At 59.2% G+C, this 17,630-nt stretch overlaps 2 protein-coding genes across 3 annotated transcripts in view; both read left to right on the top strand.

The window, feature by feature from the left end:
- DTX2 (deltex E3 ubiquitin ligase 2) overlaps positions 1-6,601 on the top strand; it is a 33,539-nt gene extending 26,938 nt beyond the window's left edge. For both annotated transcript variants that reach the window (XM_043455688.1, XM_043455689.1), the window contains 5 exons: positions 1,478-1,551; positions 2,742-2,900; positions 3,579-3,740; positions 4,952-5,041; positions 6,010-6,601. In XM_043455688.1, coding sequence (XP_043311623.1) covers positions 1,478-1,551; positions 2,742-2,900; positions 3,579-3,740; positions 4,952-5,041; positions 6,010-6,237 — 713 coding nt within the window. In that variant the 3' untranslated portion in view covers positions 6,238-6,601. The remainder of the gene's footprint in view (positions 1-1,477; positions 1,552-2,741; positions 2,901-3,578; positions 3,741-4,951; positions 5,042-6,009) is intronic.
- A 2,368-nt stretch (positions 6,602-8,969) lies between these two features.
- UPK3B (uroplakin 3B) lies at positions 8,970-14,469 on the top strand. The gene is made up of 6 exons (XM_043456420.1): positions 8,970-9,696; positions 9,856-10,005; positions 10,207-10,444; positions 11,554-11,633; positions 12,427-12,556; positions 13,005-14,469. The coding sequence occupies exons 1-6, from the start codon at positions 9,213-9,215 to the stop codon at positions 13,162-13,164; spliced, it is 1,242 nt and encodes a 413-aa protein (XP_043312355.1). The 5' UTR covers positions 8,970-9,212; the 3' UTR covers positions 13,165-14,469.
- The last annotated feature ends 3,161 nt before the right edge of the window (positions 14,470-17,630 follow it).

The raw sequence follows: 17,630 nt of genomic DNA on the forward strand, positions 1-17,630 counted from the left end.
GGGGTGCTGAGACAGGCCTTGCCGGAGGAGTTCTGGGGTTCAGCTGGAGACTGGCCTGTCACCAAAGTGGCCTTCTAGACCAGTCTTTTCTAGAAGGTCTCTCCCCTCAGAGTAGAGTCCCAGGTACTAGGCTGGCCACCCGGTGCTGGTGGGGACTGTGCTTTGGTCTGGCTTTCTCTCCAATGACCAGAGTCAGGGTTCTCAAGGTCTGTGTCTGGGGATGTGTGTGCATGTGGATGGGAGTGCCTGTACATGTGTGGTTGGGGGTGCATGGTCTCCCTTGGCTTTTAGCTGCCTTTCAGGTCATAGCAGCTAATGCCTTTCCAGTGCTCACCCCTTGGGTTGGTGTCAGGTCCACTTTTTAGATGAGTGACCTGAGACTCAGAGGTGACCTGATTCTGTCCCAGCCCAAGAGCCAGACTCCATCCTGACTTCACCCAGCCCCGACCCCTCTGCTCCCTCCAGCCTGTCACTGGGCCATCTCTGGTCTAGAGGGGACTCCTGCTGTTGAGCCCTTAGACTTCTAAGTCTCTGCAGCCACACGCTGATGGCTGGGAGCTTGGGCTTATGCCAGAGCCCCTCTGGTCTCAGGCTGGGACCAGGAGCTCCCCTGGACTTGAGACAGGCAGGCCTCCTGGCGTCGCCCTCCCAAACTGGGCTGGTCTCCCGGTCCCTCCCTCTCCTGCTTTGCCACCACTCTGACTCTGCTGATTGACTAGCTGCAGGGGGGAGAGGGGAGGGGGTGCTTGTCCTTGGGGTGGGGCCTTGTTCGGTGCAGGGCCTCCCCCTCCCAGCTTCTTGTCCAGGCGCACACCTCCCAGGGGTGGGAGGTTTCGAGAGGAGGAGGCGGGGGGATAGAGCTGTGGGCAGCTGAGAGATCGAGGAGGCGGGTCACGGACACCCTGGAGTCCAGGGACAAGCCCAAGAACACCGTGGTTGGCCGGGGCCGTGTGGCCGTTCTCTGCCGTCAGTGTGCACGCAGCTGTCCCCACAGGGCAGGCCTGCACCATGCACGTGACTCAGGACACTTACTTCTCTTACCCAGACTTTCTTCTGAGAATAACGAAAGTTGAGTAAAATAACCTGGCCAGAACACACTCCAGAGCATTTGTTTAGAAGCTACTCTTTGACCCTCCTGCATGGTCTCTGAAGCCTGGGTCTGGGTTCCTGAGTGAAGGTGCGCGGGGCCGTGGCTGAGGCCCTGCCTGTGGCTCCTGGAGGCCGTGGCCAGCTGCTGTCTCTGCTTCTCTTCCTCCAGGGCTCCCGGGGCTGCCCCCCCCCGCCCGCCCCGCCCCCGGTGGAGCTCTGGACTGTTCTGCGCCTGGCCTGTTTTCTCCTCTCCTGCACACTAACCTTCCCATCTGAGCCATCCTAACCTCCCTCCCGGCAGCTTGGACTGCTCCCTGTCCTCCTCTCTCATCCCAGTGTCTCTAGTCCGTTCTCCTCAGGACACCATTTATGTTCTTCTCTCTCCTAGGAGGGTCCCCAAAGCCAGAGCCAGAGCAGGTGATCAGAAACTACACCGAAGAGCTGAAGACAGCCCCAGAGGAGGTGTGTGTCACGGGGCCCGTGCTGCTTTTGCTTTTGTTTGGTAATGGGGTGGCTCAGATGAGGCCTCTAGCCTGTCCTCTGCCAGGAGGTGCCTCATCCATAGACCAGTCTTGCCCCCCTGGCTGTGGGGAGGGCCAGCCAGGGTTCCTGCTTTTAACCCCATCGCGGCTTCACCTGACCCGGCTCTGCTGAGTCTCATTTCGGGGCTGTGATGCCACTGTTCTCCAGTTTGAATGAAGAGCCCTGGAGAGTCCTGAGGGGTGGGTTCAGAGCTGGGGACTCTCTGGCTACCTTCTCCTGCAAGTCGAGAACACAGGAAGCATCTGGTTGGTAAGGGTTTGGACAGAGGCTTGCAAGTCCTTCTCACCTTGGGCCTCCCCTTCAGCCTGCCCCCTTCACAGGAGTCTGTCCATCTGTCCACCTCTCTGCCCTTGCGCTCACCCGACAGAGCTGGGCTGTTTGGCCCCCGGCTGCCTCCCCGCCAGCTGCTGGTCACACAGCCAGCATGTGGCCACGATGGCTTAGTACCCGCTGCTCTTACCACCTCCCTGTTGCCATGTTGCTGTGCTTATGGAAGCAAAGAGGTGGCCCCAGCCTTTTCTTGAACCAGGGAGGGCTTCGTGGAGGTGGAGGCATCTTTTACTGGGCAGAAGGCCCACAGGAGTCTAAGCAGGAGGAACACTTCTGCTTACCTTGATGTGTAAGACAAAGCCCCAACCCCCGATGATGGCCTTCAGGGCCTTCCAGGACCTGGTCTCCTGCCCCCAGGTCACCCCTGTCCTGCAGGTGCACCGCCCCCCAGCAGAAGCGCTGGCTCCTGCTTCAGAAGGCTCTCCTCTCTCCTGCCTGCCTGTTGTCGTGCATGTGCTTCTGACAGGTTCCCTTTCCCCTGGAAAGCCCAGCGCCGCGGGCCCCTCCCGTCCTTTCCTCTCTGCTGGGCTCTTCTGCCGTCCTCTCAGCCCAGGCTCCACGCATCACAGCAGCTCCCAGACTCGGTGCCACCTGCCATCCCCTCCTCTGAGGGTGCAGATACCAGTGACCCCTCGGTGCTCCCAGCCTCCAGCACGGAGAGCTGTGGGGCTGACTTAGGTTGGGGTCCGGCATTTCCGCAGATGACGGCTGGTCCTCAGGACTCGCCCCTGTGGCGCAGGGGCCGTGGGTGAGCCTCCCCATGTGGGGTCTCCCTCCAGGACTGCATCATCTGTATGGAGAAGCTGTCCGTGGTGTCTGGGTACAGCGACGTGACTGACAGCAAGACCATCGGGCCCATGGCCGTGGGCCGCTTGGCCAAGTGCAGCCACACCTTCCACCTGCTCTGCCTGCTGGCCATGTACTGCAACGGGAACAAGGTACCCATGGCCCCCGGGCCGAGGGGGCGTTGGGGTCACCTGCCGGCAGCCCGTCCCAGTTGTGCTGCACCTGAGCAGGTGACTGGGGCTGCTCGGTGAGGGGCCCGGGGCCTGCCCAGAGACCACCTTGAGATGTCCACAGTCCTGGCCCTGCAGCGGAAGGGGGCTGGGGGTGGCTGGTGACGCTGGCTGCCCGGCCTTTGGTGTAATTTAGCCAGAGGAGCAGAGAGAGCCAAGGCCAGTGGGGGGCCTTCGTGCCTGGGCTGTCTTCTCTGAGCCGTGTCCCTCAGCCACACGTACTGGCCAGGGCGCCAGCGTCAGCAGTCCTTCCATCACAGGATTTTCTGCTCCATTTTAAATATGACTCAACTGTGTAGACTTTGGTTCATAAACCTAATTTTTCTACCTGATGCCAGTCTCTTGGTACTTTGTCCCTTTAATGAAAATTGCTTAATGAGTTTCTGGGGTAAAACTTATCTTTCCGAGGAAATTGCCAAAATTGAGTTTCTTTGCAAGGAGTCTGCCTGGGAGCTTGGCGACGTGCCCGGGACCCACTGGTGACCAGGGAACCAAACCCGTGTCCCTGCAGGCGTCTTTCCCATCTAGTCAGCAGGGTGGCTGGCCTGGGTGCCCTCTTGGGGCCACTGGCTCAGTCCACGACCTTCTGCCCTGTCCCAGGATGGAAGCTTGCAGTGTCCCTCCTGCAAAACGATCTATGGGGAGAAGACTGGGACCCAGCCCCGGGGGAAGATGGAGGTGTTCACGTTTCAGATGTCTCTCCCCGGCCACGAGGACTGCGGGACGATCCTCATAGTCTACAACATTCCCCACGGCATTCAGGTGAGGGGCACGGCACAAGAGGAGCCTCCTTGGATCTTTCTGGAATTGGCCTCTGAGGCTCTTCCTGTCCCACTCTGTCCTCCGGGGTCACTGAAGGTGCCCAGCTGCCCAGTCAGGCTCCCAGAAAATAGGAGGCACTCATGCTGGGGGCTCCAGCCAGCCCTTAGAGTTGTGGAAGCAAAGAGATGGCCCCTGCCTTTTCCTGAACCAGGGAGGGCTTCCTGGAGGTGGAGGCATCTTAGCTGGACTTTTACTAGGCAGAAGGCTCACAGGAGTATAAGCAGGAGGAACAAGCACTTCTGTTGGGCTAGCTGGCTGGCTGGGGAGCCCACAAGCAGGAACCCTCCCAAGGGGCAGAGCGCAGGGCAGAGAGGTGCCTGCAGTGAGGCTTGACCACTCTTGAGGGACCGGCTCAGCGGGCTGATCCAGACCTGTGTGGGGTGTGTAGGAGCAGGAACCTCAGCTGCAGGTCCCAGTGGAGACCCAGACGAGAGTCAGGGCTCCTTAGGTTTCTGCCTTGGACTGGGGGATCTCAGCGTGCCCCCAGAGCCTCGCTGGCTTGGGAAGATACAGGGTGACAGAGACCAGGAGGACAGGATGTCCCTTGGTTTTGTCCAATTACGTGCTTTCCCCTGGTTGTCCTCCAAAGTGACATTGCGCTCAAAGTGAAACTGGGAAAATCAGAAACATCTAGACAGCAGTAGAGCCACAAAGCAGGCGGGGAATTTGGAGTTGTACGTGGTGTGTCACCAGGGGCTGAGGGCAGAGCAGGGGCCGTGCGTGCTCCAGCCCCCGCCCTCTGTCTCGCCTGCTGCCATGGTCTCAGGGGCCCTGCTCCGGAGGGAGCCGTGGAGGCGCTGTGCGCCCCAGTGATGGTGAAGCAGGCCCTGCCGTCCAGTCCAGAGAGCCCTGTGCCCAGAGGGTTGCCAGCGAAGTAGGAGCTTCGGCCTGACCTCTGACAGGTCCGGTTTCCTCAGGGACGTGGAGGCTGTTAGGGTGTGTGGCGCCCCTCAGAGGCAGGCACGGGCAGGCGGTGTGCATGGTGGGTCTTTAGAGAGAGAGGAGACAGCAGTTGATTTGGTCACTTCCTGCAGGAAGAGCCCCGCCTGGAAGGTGACGGGGTGAGGCTGGGGAGAGGGGCCCTGTCCCAGCAGCTGTGCAGCCCGCGAGCCCCTTGGCTCCCACTCTCACCGTCTGTGTTCCTCCTGCAGGGCCCTGAACACCCCAACCCTGGAAAGCCCTTCACTGCCAGAGGGTTTCCCCGCCAGTGCTACCTTCCCGACAACGCCCAGGGCCGCAAGGTAAAGGCCCGGCTGCCACCCGGGAAGCAGCCTCCATCCTCCTCCCCACAGCTGGCAGGTCCCTGAGTGGCGGGTGGCTGTCGGGCTGGGAGGGCCAGCTCGGTGCCATCCCGGCCCTGCCTCTGCCCACCTTACTGCGACAGGAGGGGGGATGAAGCCTGTGAGCTGGTAGGGTGTGGGCTGCCCCTTCCTGGGGACCTGCTGCAGGTTAGGCGTCTGGGTATGGGGCATCCAGGCAGAGACGAGCTGACCACAGGTGCTCTTCAGGGAGGACAGGGGTCTTCCTGCGGCCTAGTGTGATGGGATGGGGCGGAACCGGGCCGCTTCACCCTGGGTGATGGGGGTGGCCTGTGGAGCCGCCTCTGCGCTGAGCCCTGACTTGGGCCTTCCCAGCTCAGAGACGGGGCTTCCCAGGTGCCTCAGCGGCAGAGAATCCGCCTGCTAATGCAGGAGACATGGGTTCAATCCTTGGGTCGGGAAATTCTCCTAGAGAAGGAAGTGGCGCCCCTTTCCAATATTCTTGCTTGGAAATCTCATGGACAGAGGAGCCTGGGGGGCTACCGTCTGTGGGTTCACAAAGAGTCGGAAACGACCAAACAGCTGTGAGAAGGCTGGGGAAGAGCATTCCAGGCAGACAGAACAGCCAGGATGGTGGCTTTGGGGTGGGGACAGCCCCAAGGGCGCGAAGAGGCTGAGGGAGGTGAGGGGGGTGTCAGGAGTGTCTGCCCTCCAGGCCAGCCCCTGCAGCCAGGGTTTGTTCTGAGCACTCCTTCACTGCCTTCTCCTTGCCCCCTTCCCCACCGCTCCTCCCCCTCCTCATCCCCTTCCCTCCCCCCTCCTCATCCCCTCCCCCTCCTCATCCCCTCCCCCCTCCTCATCCCCTCCCCCCTCCTCATCCCCTCCCCCCTCCTCATCCCCTCCCCCCACCATGCCCTCCCCTCCCCTGTCTATCCCCTCTCCTCTGGCAGGTCCTGGAGCTGCTGAAGGTGGCCTGGAAGAGGCGCCTTATCTTCACAGTAGGGACGTCCAGCACCACCGGGGAGACGGACACGGTGGTGTGGAACGAGATCCACCACAAGACTGAGATGGACCGCAACGTGACAGGCCACGGCTACCCCGACCCCAACTACCTGCAGAACGTGCTGGCCGAGCTGGCCGCCCAGGGGGTGACCGAGGACTGCCTGGAGCAGCAGTGACCCGCGGCCTGGCCAGCCCGGCTTCGCCCACCACAACGGCAGGCGGGAAGGTGCCTTTCCTCAGAGGCTGGGATGTTTGTCAGGGACACCAGCGGGCTCCCCATGCCCGCCTGTCCCCTTCTCTGTGCCCGCCGGGCCTGGGTCTCTGTGGGAACCGGGCGAGCCTGGGAGTCATATGTGTGGGGGCTTCGGATGCCGCTACCTCAGTGTGTGGGCCCCTCCGTCCTCGGCGGGCTGCATGGGGCCCTCAGTGTCCGGGGTGAGGAGAGGCTGCCTACTGTGCGTGCCACCGGGGCGGGCCTGGGTCTGGGTCAGCTTCTTATACCTCAGATGTTCTGTTTGCAATAAATGCCCTAAAGCCAAAGACTGTGGGCCCCGTGGGTTTGCCATTGGAGAGGCTGCGTGTGTGCACGTGTGTGTATGAAGGTCGGATGTGTGAAAGCCAGCCCACACATGTCTTGCTGCATCAGAGAAGGAATGGACCTGACAGGCTTCCTGTCCAACCCTTTGTTTCTTCCTAAATGAGACTCAGGCTGCGGGGAGGCCAGGAGCTGGGCGCTGACCGAGCGGCTCCCCGGTCCCCACCCCAGTTCTCCGTGCAGTGGACCTTCAGCAGCCCTGCCAGGGTGCACCCCCCGCAGCTCCTCCCGTTTACTTCCCTGGGGGTTCTGACTCTCTCAGTGCTGCTCCTATGGGGCATGTACCGCTGTGTCCACTTTACAGATGAGGAAACAGAGGCCCGAGGGTGCAGCAGTGTAGCTGGGACTGAATCCCAGCCAGGTCTAGTCTGACCCCACCCTGAAGGTTTCCATTCTTCCCAGTCTTCTTAGAAATAGGATCCAATATTCCTAGGCTTCCTGAGGGCGGGGCATGGGGGTGGGGATGTGTGCTTGTGGCCTTCACAAGCCCTTTTCTCTCTAAGAAAGAAACTTAAATTCTGTTTTATGATTTGTTGTTACAAAGATCAGTGTATGTTAGAGCATTTACTTTCACTTAGAAGTTCCTTTTTTCCCCTTCTGATTGTGAAAAGAAACTAAGGCAGCTTTGTGAGCCCCTGGCATCGTGCCCCCTGCCCTGTGGAGACGTTGGTCTGGGGAGGGCCAGGAGGCCGTGATGGAGAAGCTGGACCCCAACTCTGTTAGGTTCCACAGTGAGACTCCCCCAGTGCTCCCAGGGCAGGGGAGTTGTGTGGGTACCTGAGTGTCCCCCCTCACCCTCGGCTCCCACCCTCACAGCGCAGTGAGAGAACAGGAACAAAATGTTTGCACATCTTATGCCTGATGAGAGTCTTGTATCCACAGTATATCAAGAACTGTCACAACTCAACAGTAAAAAAAATCTTCAATTTTAAAAAAACGGGCAAAGGACTTGAACACACATTTCTCTGAAAAAGCTATACAGATGGCTGACGAGCAATGTCATTAGGGAAATGCAAATCAAAACCACAAAGTGATACCGCTTCATACCCATTAGGGTGGTTATTATAAAAAAATATATAGGAAATAAATATTGGTGAGGATGTGGAGAGATTGGAACCCTTGTCCACTGCTTGTGGGAATGTAAAAATGCAGCTGCTTTGGAAAGCTGGTGACCAGTGCTGCAAAAAGCAGTTACCATATGACTCAGCAGTTAAACTGCTAGATAAATATCCGAGAACTGGAAACACGGCCACGGTAGCGTTCATCATAGCCAAGAAGTGGGGACGACCCAAATAGCCATCAGCCGATGAATGGATGAACAGAATACGATCTGCTCATGCAATGGGATGCTATCCAGTTAGAAGAAAGAATGAAACAGTAACACATACAGCATGGATGAGCCTTAACATTATATCAAGTGAAAGAAGCCAGGCAGAAAATGACACATTGTGTGATTCTGTTTATATGAAATATCAAAAAAAGGCAAATCCACTGAGACAAAAAGTACATCAGTGGTTGTCAGGGGGGAAGGGGAATGGGAAGTGACTGTTTTAATGGGTACAGTGTTTCTTTTTGAGGTGATAAAGTTCTAGAATCTGGAGATTTATGGCAGTGAAGTTTAAAAGGAAGTCTACAGGGCTTATGTTATATGGAAAGCATAAGCTTTTCTGATAGATTGAGCAACACCTGCCTGCCCTCCCTTCTTCCTAGCTTGAGAGAGAACATGATGCCTGGAGCCACAGCAGCCATCTTGCTGCAATGAGAAAAAACACCAAGAGAGGGAGTTCCCTTGTTGCCTAATGGTTAGGACTCTGTGCTTTTACTGCCCTGGCCGGGGTTCAGTCCCTGGTCGGGAACGGGAATCCTGCAAGCTGCAAGGTATGGCAAAAAAAAAAAAGGTCAAGAGAATCTGAGAGACATGGACCCTAATGTCATTTGACGAAACGCATACCAGCAGCCATCCTTCTCCAGAATTCCCGTAAATAAAAAACCCTTCTTGTTTAAAACAAAAACAACCTTCCCAAAAAACAACCCCACCAAAACAAAACTCCCTAAACTGCACATTTTAAAGGGACATCTTAGGTTATGTGAATTATATCTTAATTTAAAAAATACATATAGGGAATTATCTGGAGAAGGAAATGGCAACCCACTCCAGTGTTCTTGCCTGGAGAATTCCGTGGACGGAGGAGCCTGGTGGGCTGTGGTCCATGGGGTCGCAAAGAGTTGGACACGACTGAGCAACTAACCCACTGTAGGGAATTCCCTGGTGGACCTGTGGTTAGGACTTAGCACTTTCACTGCCTGCGTTCAATCCCTAGTCAGGGAACTAAAATTCCTAGGCTGAGTAGTGTGGCCAAAAAAATTAATGAAAAATTTTAAAAGAATTAAAAAAAAAAAACAACATATTAGTGAGAACCCAAAGGAGCGATGTAAGCAGGGCCCTTGCCAGCTCTAGGATCAAAGGAACTAAGGGAGGAAGTGGCCTTGTGAAGGGAGGGCAGGACCACTGGGCCCTGAGGAGCTAGAGCTGCCCCCTTCCTTTCCAGGGTGGGGATGGAAGGCCAGAGGGAGGCTCCTGGTACACGGGGTGCAGGAATCTCTGGCATGTGGCCCTCCTCCCCACTCCTCCCCAAGGCTGGGGGTCTGGGTGGGACCCAAACTCAGACACGGGCCTCTGGGGTGACCTGGCTGGCATCCCGGGGGTCCAGGGGCCTCTCTCAGCCCCGGCCTGCCCCTGCCCAGAGCCCTGCCCAGCCCCCTCCCCGGGGTGGGCTGGGAGGCGGAGTGGGGGTGCTTCTACATTTTCAGGTCTTTCCAGCCCTTGGCCAGCGGGGCAGCCTGACTAACCAGCTCCTCCAGGCCCGCAGTGTGTGGGGAGGGGAGCGGCCCGAGGCGGCCAAACTGGCCCCAGGCTGTGGGTGTGGAAGCAGGCCGGTGGGAGCGCTGCAGGCTGTCATGGGGCTCCCCGCCAGGCAGCCTCGCCCCTGGCTGCTGCTCTTGGTGGTGCTGGGCTGGCCCCAGCCCTGCCTCAGCCTGGGTAAGTGGGGGTCCCAGGAGGGGTGCACCCCGCCAAACTCTAGGGGCTGGGGCACCTGCTGGAGTGATTAGACCTGGGAGCACCCCCCCCCACCAACCGGGAGAGGCAGCCCCAGGGACAGTGGGCCCTGGACCCTCACGCCTGTCTCCATGGCCCCAGAGCTCATCCCCTACACGCCGCGGATAACCGCCTGGGACCTGGAAGGGAAGGTCACGGCCACCACGTTCTCCCTGGAGCAGCCGCGCTGTGTGCTGGACGGGCACTCTGGTGCCGCCGACACCGTCTGGCTGGTGGTGGCCTTCAGCAACGGTAGGTCCCGGGGCAGGTCTGGGGCCTGGGGTCTGAATGGGGAGTTTGGGCTTTATCCTGCGGGGGATCTGAGAGGTGACGTCTGGTTTGTGTTTGGAGGGGTCCTCTGGGCTCTGAGGCATGGAGGGCGCGGGGCTATGGAGTGGACGGCCTGTCTCCTACTGCGCCCCGGCCCCAGCTGTCTGTGCCTCCCTCCTGCAGCCTCTAGGGTCTTCCAGAACCCTCAGACACTGGCTGAGATCCCAGCCTCCCCACGGCTGCTGACCGATGGCCACTACATGACGCTGCCCCTGACCATGGACCAGCTGCCCTGTGAGGACCCTGCGGGCGGCAGCGGGCGCGCCCCCGTGCTTAGGGTGGGCAATGACGCCGGCTGCGTTGCTGACCTCCATCAGCCTCGCTACTGCAACGCCCCTCTCCCGGGCCCCGGACCTTACAGGTGAGTCGCCTGACCTGAAACCTGGAAGGGAGCTGTACTGGGAGAGGGCGGATGGGGGTGGGGCTCTGGGACCATGGCTGCCCCCCAGCCCCCACCCCCGCCCCAGTCTCCGCCCAGGCCTCTGCCCTGGCCCCGCCCCTTCCTGGCTGCAGGCCAAGCAAGCCCCTCCCCTTCTCTAGCCTTGGTTTCTTCCTGTGTGGGCTCCGACCTCCTGGAGGGGCAGGTGGCCTCCACGAGGAGGTGGGCATCACAGAGCCGGTGGGGGATGGGAAGGGATCTGCAGGCCCCAGCATGGGGGGGGGGAGGCGGTGGAATGCTGCAGACCGCCCCTCCCACAGGTGGGTCTGGCAGGAAAGTCAGCCTGGGGCTGAGGGTGGAACCGGGGTGGGAGAGCAGGGGTCCAGGGAGCGAGGGGACAAGGCCAGACATCCTCAGGGTGACCGAGTGCGGCTGGGGGAACCGGCAGGGGCCACAGGGAGGGCGGGGCAGGGTGTAGCCGCCTTCCACACCCGCACCCCTCACCCTCTCACCCAGTGGCCACTCCCGCCCGTCCTAGTGGCCACAGGAGCCGGCTCCCATCAATGCCAGGTGCAAGCCTGCCAGAGCTCCCCACCCCGAACACAGATACAACTCGAGTTCTGTGCGGTGCCCTCGGAGCTCAGCCTGCCCGCTCCCCTGATCCTGGTCTCTGAGCACGCCCTGAGCGCACCTCTCCCTCCTGGCCTTTGTCTGGGGTGCCTGCCCCTATCGGGGGGCCTTCCAAGGCCTCACAGACTCCACACAGCCAGCAGTTCTCCTCCGGAGAACAGGGGCTGAGGCCTCACGCGCCCTTGTGAGCCACCCTGAGGCCCCCTGTATGCGGCATTTAGTCACGGGGACCCCTGAACCAGAGAGAGTGTCAGAAGAGCGGCTGTTCAGACGGTTGAGGGCTGGTGGCAGAGATTGCTGTGGCCAGAGAGGTCTCGGGGCACTTAGCACAGGGTCCCCCCTCCCCTGAACATGAAAGACCCACAGCCTGGCCGTCAAGAGCTGCCTGGGGCCTGGCCGAGGCAGGGGCCTTGCCCAGAGCAGTCGAAGTGCGGAGCCTCACCCCTGGTCCTCTTCCCCAGGGTGAAGTTCCTGCTGATGAACTCCAGGGGCTCACCCCAGGCTGAGACGAGGTGGTCCGACCCCATCACTCTCCACCAAGGTAGCGCGGAGGGCCGGGCCCTCCGACTGCAGTGTGCCCTGTGGACCGGCCAACATCGGCACCCTGCTCGTGCTCAGCCGGCCCCTCCCCCGGCTGCCACGGGACAGGGGCCGCCGAGTCAGAGTCCAAGTCCAGGCCACCCCCTAAATAGAACCTCCCGTTAGAGGGTGGGGTACTGGGTCAGCCCCATGGGCAGAGACACTGGCTCTGTCCACCCCAAAATGTTTGCCAACCCTTGGGTGCCCTAGGCTGTAGCCCCACCATGGACAGAAATAGTCTGCCCCTCTTTCAGGGAGCCAACCCCGTGCCGGGTGGAGGAGAGGGGCCAGGGCAAGAAGGAGGCTGGGCTGTGGTCCTGGGAAGCCTGCTCTCAGCAGAGCGCCAAGGACCAGCGAGCGGTTCAGCAGACCAAGAAAACTGCATGTCAAAGGCTGAGTGTCCCATAAGGGGGTGCCTGGGAGACAGGCTGAAGAGGCTGGGGTTGGGGTGGGGGGCACCCTGTCACGTGAAGGCCTTGGATGCCAGGCTCCAGGGGGCAGGGCAGCTGCCCCGGTCAGTCCTGAGCTCTGCTGCCGCCCTGCCTGCCGCAGGTGGTGAAAACAGTCCGGTAGGTGAGACCAAGGCAGAGGCTGGCGTGACGGGTGGTCCGTGCTGGCAGAGCACAAGTGCCCCGGTGGCGAGGGACGGATGATCGGGCTCAGGAGGCCGGCTGGGGAAGTGAGGCAGTCAGCATGGCGGGGAGGTGACCGCCCTGGGGTCCGAGGGCAGCCTCTGAAAGCCGCTGTGTGTGCAGGGAAGTCCCCGGGCTCCATCGACACGTGGCCTGGGCGGCGGAGTGGAGACATGATCGTCATCACCTCCTTCCTGTCTTCTCTGGCCGGCCTCCTGCTCCTGGCCTTCCTGGCAGCCTCCAGCGTGCGCTTGTGAGTGGCGACCCCAGACTGCCCCTCGCCCACCTGGAGCCCCTGCTCTCTCTCTGGCCCAGCACCTTCTGGAAGCCCTTCGGGAGCCCTGTGGTTTTGAGTTGGGTGGTGCCCCTTCCAGTGATGTGCAGTGGATTTCCGCCCTGAGTGTCTTTCGTCTAGGAGCTCAGGGAGGTGGTCTAGCAGGTCCTCTGATGACAGGTTCACAGACGGGGCCACCTCACTCTGCCTGGGCCCTTCTCCCTGACCGGCTTTCTCTCCAGTGAGCCCTCGGCTGTTTCATGAACTCATACCCAGGGAGCCAGGGTGGCCACCTGGAGGAGGCAGGCCTCCAGCTGGCCCTCCCAGGGAGGAAAGGGACATCAGAGACTGCAGGAGGAGGGCTGTGGGAGCTCGGCAGCCCGCTCCACCCAGCAGGGACACAGCCCGTCTCCCTGTCCCTGTCCAGCTCCAGCCTGTGGTGGCCGGAGGAGGCCCCGGAGCAGCTGCGGTTCGGCTCCTTCATGGGGAAGCGCTACATGACCCACCACATCCCGCCCAGCGAGGCGGCCACCCTGCCGGTGGGCTGTGAGCCCAGCCTGGAACGCTTCCCCAGCCTCAGCCCCTAGCTCAGCCCACCTGGCTGGGGCTGGGGCAGTGGGGGCCTGCGGGGTGAGTGCACATGTATGTGCGTGCGTGTGTGTGTGTGTGTGTGTGTGTGTGTCCCGCATTGCACCTCTGGCCCTGCCTGAAATCCCACCGCTAGCAGCCCTGCCTTGGGCTTTCTCATTTCCCCCACCTCTAGACTATTGGGGGAAGGCTGTGGTCAGGCCGGGCATCCAGCCCCCAATGCCATCTGCCTCAAGCGAGGCTGGAGGTCATGTGGACACACTGCCTGAAAGGAGGCTTCCAGACCCCAGGAGGAGGCCTTCAGTGGGGCTGGGCTGGACCGAGCCCATCATGGGGTACATGAGGCCTCCATCTGTCCCTCTGTCCTATCCACCTGCGGCCAGGGCTGCAGTGAGGCCTTCAGAGGTGCCTCCATCATCCCTGGACGTGGACCACCTTTCTGAGGGTGGCCCTCACTGGCTGAAAGGTCAGACAGTATAGATCGCTGTGACGATCCGGCTACCACTTCTAACCTCCTTGCACATGCAGATAGCACACACACTCATGCACTCACTCCCATTCCACAAGCATTTATTGAGCGCCTGCTGCATGCCACACACACAGTGTTAGACATGGGCCCCCACGCAGGGCCCGCTGCTGTTCTTGGGGCACTCACTGCTCTGGGCCTCAGATGACCACATGTCCTGATGCGACCTGTTACTCTTGGGGGGGCTATCACCCCCTCCGACTGTCACGCACCCTCGGGCTCACACTCTTGAGACGCTCTTCCCCCGATGGACTCTTGGGTCCAGTAGCCAGCCAGCCCCTCATCACCCAGGAGGAGCTACTTGACTAACCAGCGTCTGTCCGCCAGCAAGGCCGGTGATTCCCACCGTGGACACAAGGGGGCGCTGTGGCGCCGCAGCTGCCGAGTCCCGCGCGTGCGCACGTCTGTGCACAGCGGAGCATCCCGCCGCTGGACCCGGCGTCTCACAGCGGCCGCCACGCAGCTGGGTCTCTGGAGGTCACGGCTCCAGTTTCCACCTCAGCCAAGCCAGAGGATGAGCAGTCACACTGTCATTTGAGGATCAACGGTGTGTCGTCCAACTACACAGCTGTCATCGTTTTCTGGATGGAAAAACAGGCTCAGTGGTTTGCCCACGATCCACTGTCCCCGCACCCCGTGTCCCCCGGCCGCTCCCAGGCCCTTCTAAGCCTGACCGCGGCTCCCAGCATACAGGCCGCCCAGAGGAGGGCGCCAAGCGGGGAACTCTACCCCCGCTCCCCTGACTTTGGAGACGAATAAATGCAGTCTGGCTCCTCCATCCCAGTGGTGCCCGCGCTGGATCTGGAAGAGGAGCGGTTACACGCGTTGCCCAGCCTGGCTCCGCCCTGTGCAGCCTGCCCCCCCCCCGGCACGAGCTCGGGCGCTGCCCCGAGCCTGTCCTCTTGATTGCTAACCCTAACCATGCATCAGGATGCCCCCATCTCCTGATGGCCCCAGGGAAATCCACCCCCAATGGGGCCAGGAAACCCACCACTATCGCAGGTGGATTTAGCAGTACTCCTTCCCAGGTAAACGCTTCAGGGGAGTTTGCTTTCAAAACCCATGCACCCCTGGTCCCCGTGGTCCCTCTCCCACCCTGCCTGCATCCTCATCAGCCACAAGACCTGCTCTCGGTGCAGTTGGGAGCTCAGGCCCTGGTGTCCTGGGTGACACCTGGCCATGAGAGCCAACCCCTTCAGACTGCCACTTTTGGAATTCTGCTGCCGTAGAGCCCAGGATCCTCTTGGATTCTTGGAATTGTTGTTTAGTCATTCAGTTGTGTCTGACTCTTTGCAACTCCATGGACTATAGCCCGCCAGGCTCCTTCGTCCATGGGATTCTCCAGGCAAGAATACTAGAGTGGGTTGCCATTTCCCTCTCCAGGGGATCTTCCCAACTCGGGGATTGAATCCGTGTCTCCTACTTTGGCAGCCGATTCTTCGCCTCCGAGCCATCTGAGAGGCTCATTCTTAGAATTGGAGGAGGGTTAAAAGTTGGGCCTGCGCCATGCCAGCTATCGTCAGTGGAGCCCAACTCCCACGGTCCCTCCCAGGCCTGGCCCCAATATCAGACAACAAGGCCCTTAAGACCCAGGATGCCTGGCTTGGGGCCTGCCCAGGAAGGAAGTGATAGTGAGAAAGAGGGATCCACTGGTGTTTGCTGAGTGAAAAGATGAACAAACCTGCCCAAAGATGGAGGATCAGCCAGGAGCAGGAATTACCCCTGGCTCTTGCGTGTCCCGGGGTCCTTTGGTGGCTGGTTAGTGCCATAATCTTGGCGGATTCAGAGTCCTGTGATGTCCCGTGCATCCCTGGGGCCGCCACTCACTTCCAAACAGCGTCTCTGAGCCCCTCTGAGGAGCTGCTCTCATCGAGGCCACTTGGGGCTTGACGGTGGAGACGAGCTCTAAACAGACATTGCAACGTGGTGAGTGAAGACTGGGCAGGGGAGGCAACTGACCCCACCTGATGGTCAAGGGGACTAACTAGGGTGAGACGCTTCTCAGGAGGCAAATGGAAGTCAAGACAGAGGAAAGGAGGAGGGAAGGAGAAAGAGTGGAACAAGGGGAGATCAGGTGTAAATAGTCGTGCCTTGTGGTGGCACAGGTGGTTCCTGGGGCCACGGCAGCAGGGCCGGGGGGCCGGGAGCCAGGTAAGAGGGAGGGTGACCTGGTCTTCCAGGCATATGGAATCAGCCCTGAGCCAGGGCAGACGAAACAGGTTGGAGAGGAAGAGGTGGATTCTAGAAATATCTGGGAGGTGATTGGAGGAATCCGGCACTTCTTAGACATGGGAGACAAGCCATAGGGAGAGGCTGTGCTTGGGTATCTTTCCTTCATTAAAAAAAAAAAAATTATTTATCTGGCTGTGTCAGGCCTTAGCTGTGGCTTCGTTGCCCCACAGCACGTGGAATCTTACTTAGTTCCTCAACCAGGGTTCAAACACATGTCCCCTGCATTAGAAGGCAGATTCTTTTTTTTTTTAAATCTTTCTTTTTTAATTTTAAAACTATGAAAATATAGTAACACATTTACAGGAGGCATGGAAAATACAGAACAAAGTTACATATAGTTCCACTTAATTACAGTTGTTTCAGGTATATAAATTAAGATATTTAGTTGGAATGTCAATATCAAACTCTCAGAAATTAATAGAATGAAAGTACAAAGAAGCAGAAGCATATAGCAGACCTGAAAAGCACTGTGAACCAATTCGACATAATTAAAGTTTATACAAGAAGGCAGATTCTTTTTTTTTTTTTTTTTAAGAAGGCAGATTCTTAACCACTGGACCACCAGGGAAGTCCCTCCTGTGCCCAGGTTTCTGATCTGGGAATGGGTATGAATGCAAAATGGGGCCCCTTATGTTCTGAAAATGGACCTGTCACCCCAGCCTTAGAGCCGATCCCCTGGAAAAGGGGGTTCTGAGAATGTCATTGTAGGTGAGTGAATCCACAAGAACACTAATCAAATCATTAGTATTTTACAAAAATGGAAGCCAGCCCTGGTCAGCAGAAGGCCACCGAGTGAGCCTACTGGGCTGTGGGCATGCTGCCCCAGAGCAGGCGTGCCCGGGCATCACGGAGTCCACACGGAGTTGGGGCGGCGGGCCTGGTCATCACCAGCCCAGGCACCATCACGCTAGGCCCTGGGGAGCTGTGCTGGGGCCTTCTGCCTCAGAGTCACGCTCGAGAGGGTCACCAGCTAGACCGCCAGGGCCAGCTCGTGACAGCCTGGAGCAGGGAGCCTGGTGAGAACCGCATTGTGGAGAATCTCTTTATTAAATGATGTTTTCCATTTTCTCCAGGGCTGTACTTGGGGAAGTACCTCCAAATCCATTGGCCCATCACATAATGGCTCAGTGGTTAAAAACAAGTTCATTGTGAAAAAGGAAAAAACAGCAGTGATTGTGGGGGCGATGACTCACAGATGACTCATTGGGCCAAAAATCAAAGGCAACAGAATGACAGCAGGTAGAAACCGGCCAGCACCCCTCCCTCCCTCTCACCCTTGGGGTTCACTTTATTCCTCTCACCTCTGAAGCATCCGTTTCTCTCCATCTGGGAGTTCCCAGAACTCCCTGCAGTCCCCCAGGCCCACCACCCCGGTTTCTTGATGGGTGTCAGCAGCCGCCCCTTTGCTGGTCTCCCCACGTCTGCACCCCTGCTCCCCAGCCCCGTTTTCCTCCCGGCATCCAGAGGAACTCGATGATACCCTTAATGGTGTCACACCTTTGCTCCCCCGTCAGAGGTTTCCTCCCTGTGTGAGCAGGTCTTCTCATTCGCGAGGCCCCAGGTCCATCCCTTGCTCCCTGAATTTATGCCTCTGTTAGCCCCTCCTCCCATCCTGCCACGGGGCCTTTGCACTTGCTTTTCCCTCGATGGAGACCATGCCTCCACTCCAGGCCCCTTTCTCTAGATCGCTTCTCAGCTCCATTCACG

Source organism: Cervus canadensis, chromosome 32 (genome assembly GCF_019320065.1).
Source record: "Cervus canadensis isolate Bull #8, Minnesota chromosome 32, ASM1932006v1, whole genome shotgun sequence".
NCBI classification, from domain to species: Eukaryota; Metazoa; Chordata; class Mammalia; order Artiodactyla; family Cervidae; genus Cervus; species Cervus canadensis.

Excerpts from the sequence above, each read along its gene's own strand:
- UPK3B (XM_043456420.1), top strand. The coding sequence starts at position 9,213 with ATGGAAGGCCAGAGGGAGGCTCCTGGTACACGGGGTGCAGGAATCTCT. Across the intron at positions 9,697-9,855 it reads CCAGCCCTGCCTCAGCCTGG|AGCTCATCCCCTACACGCCG; the intron begins GTAAGTGGGGGT and ends CCATGGCCCCAG. Across the intron at positions 12,557-13,004 it reads GCAGCCTCCAGCGTGCGCTT|CTCCAGCCTGTGGTGGCCGG; the intron begins GTGAGTGGCGAC and ends GTCCCTGTCCAG.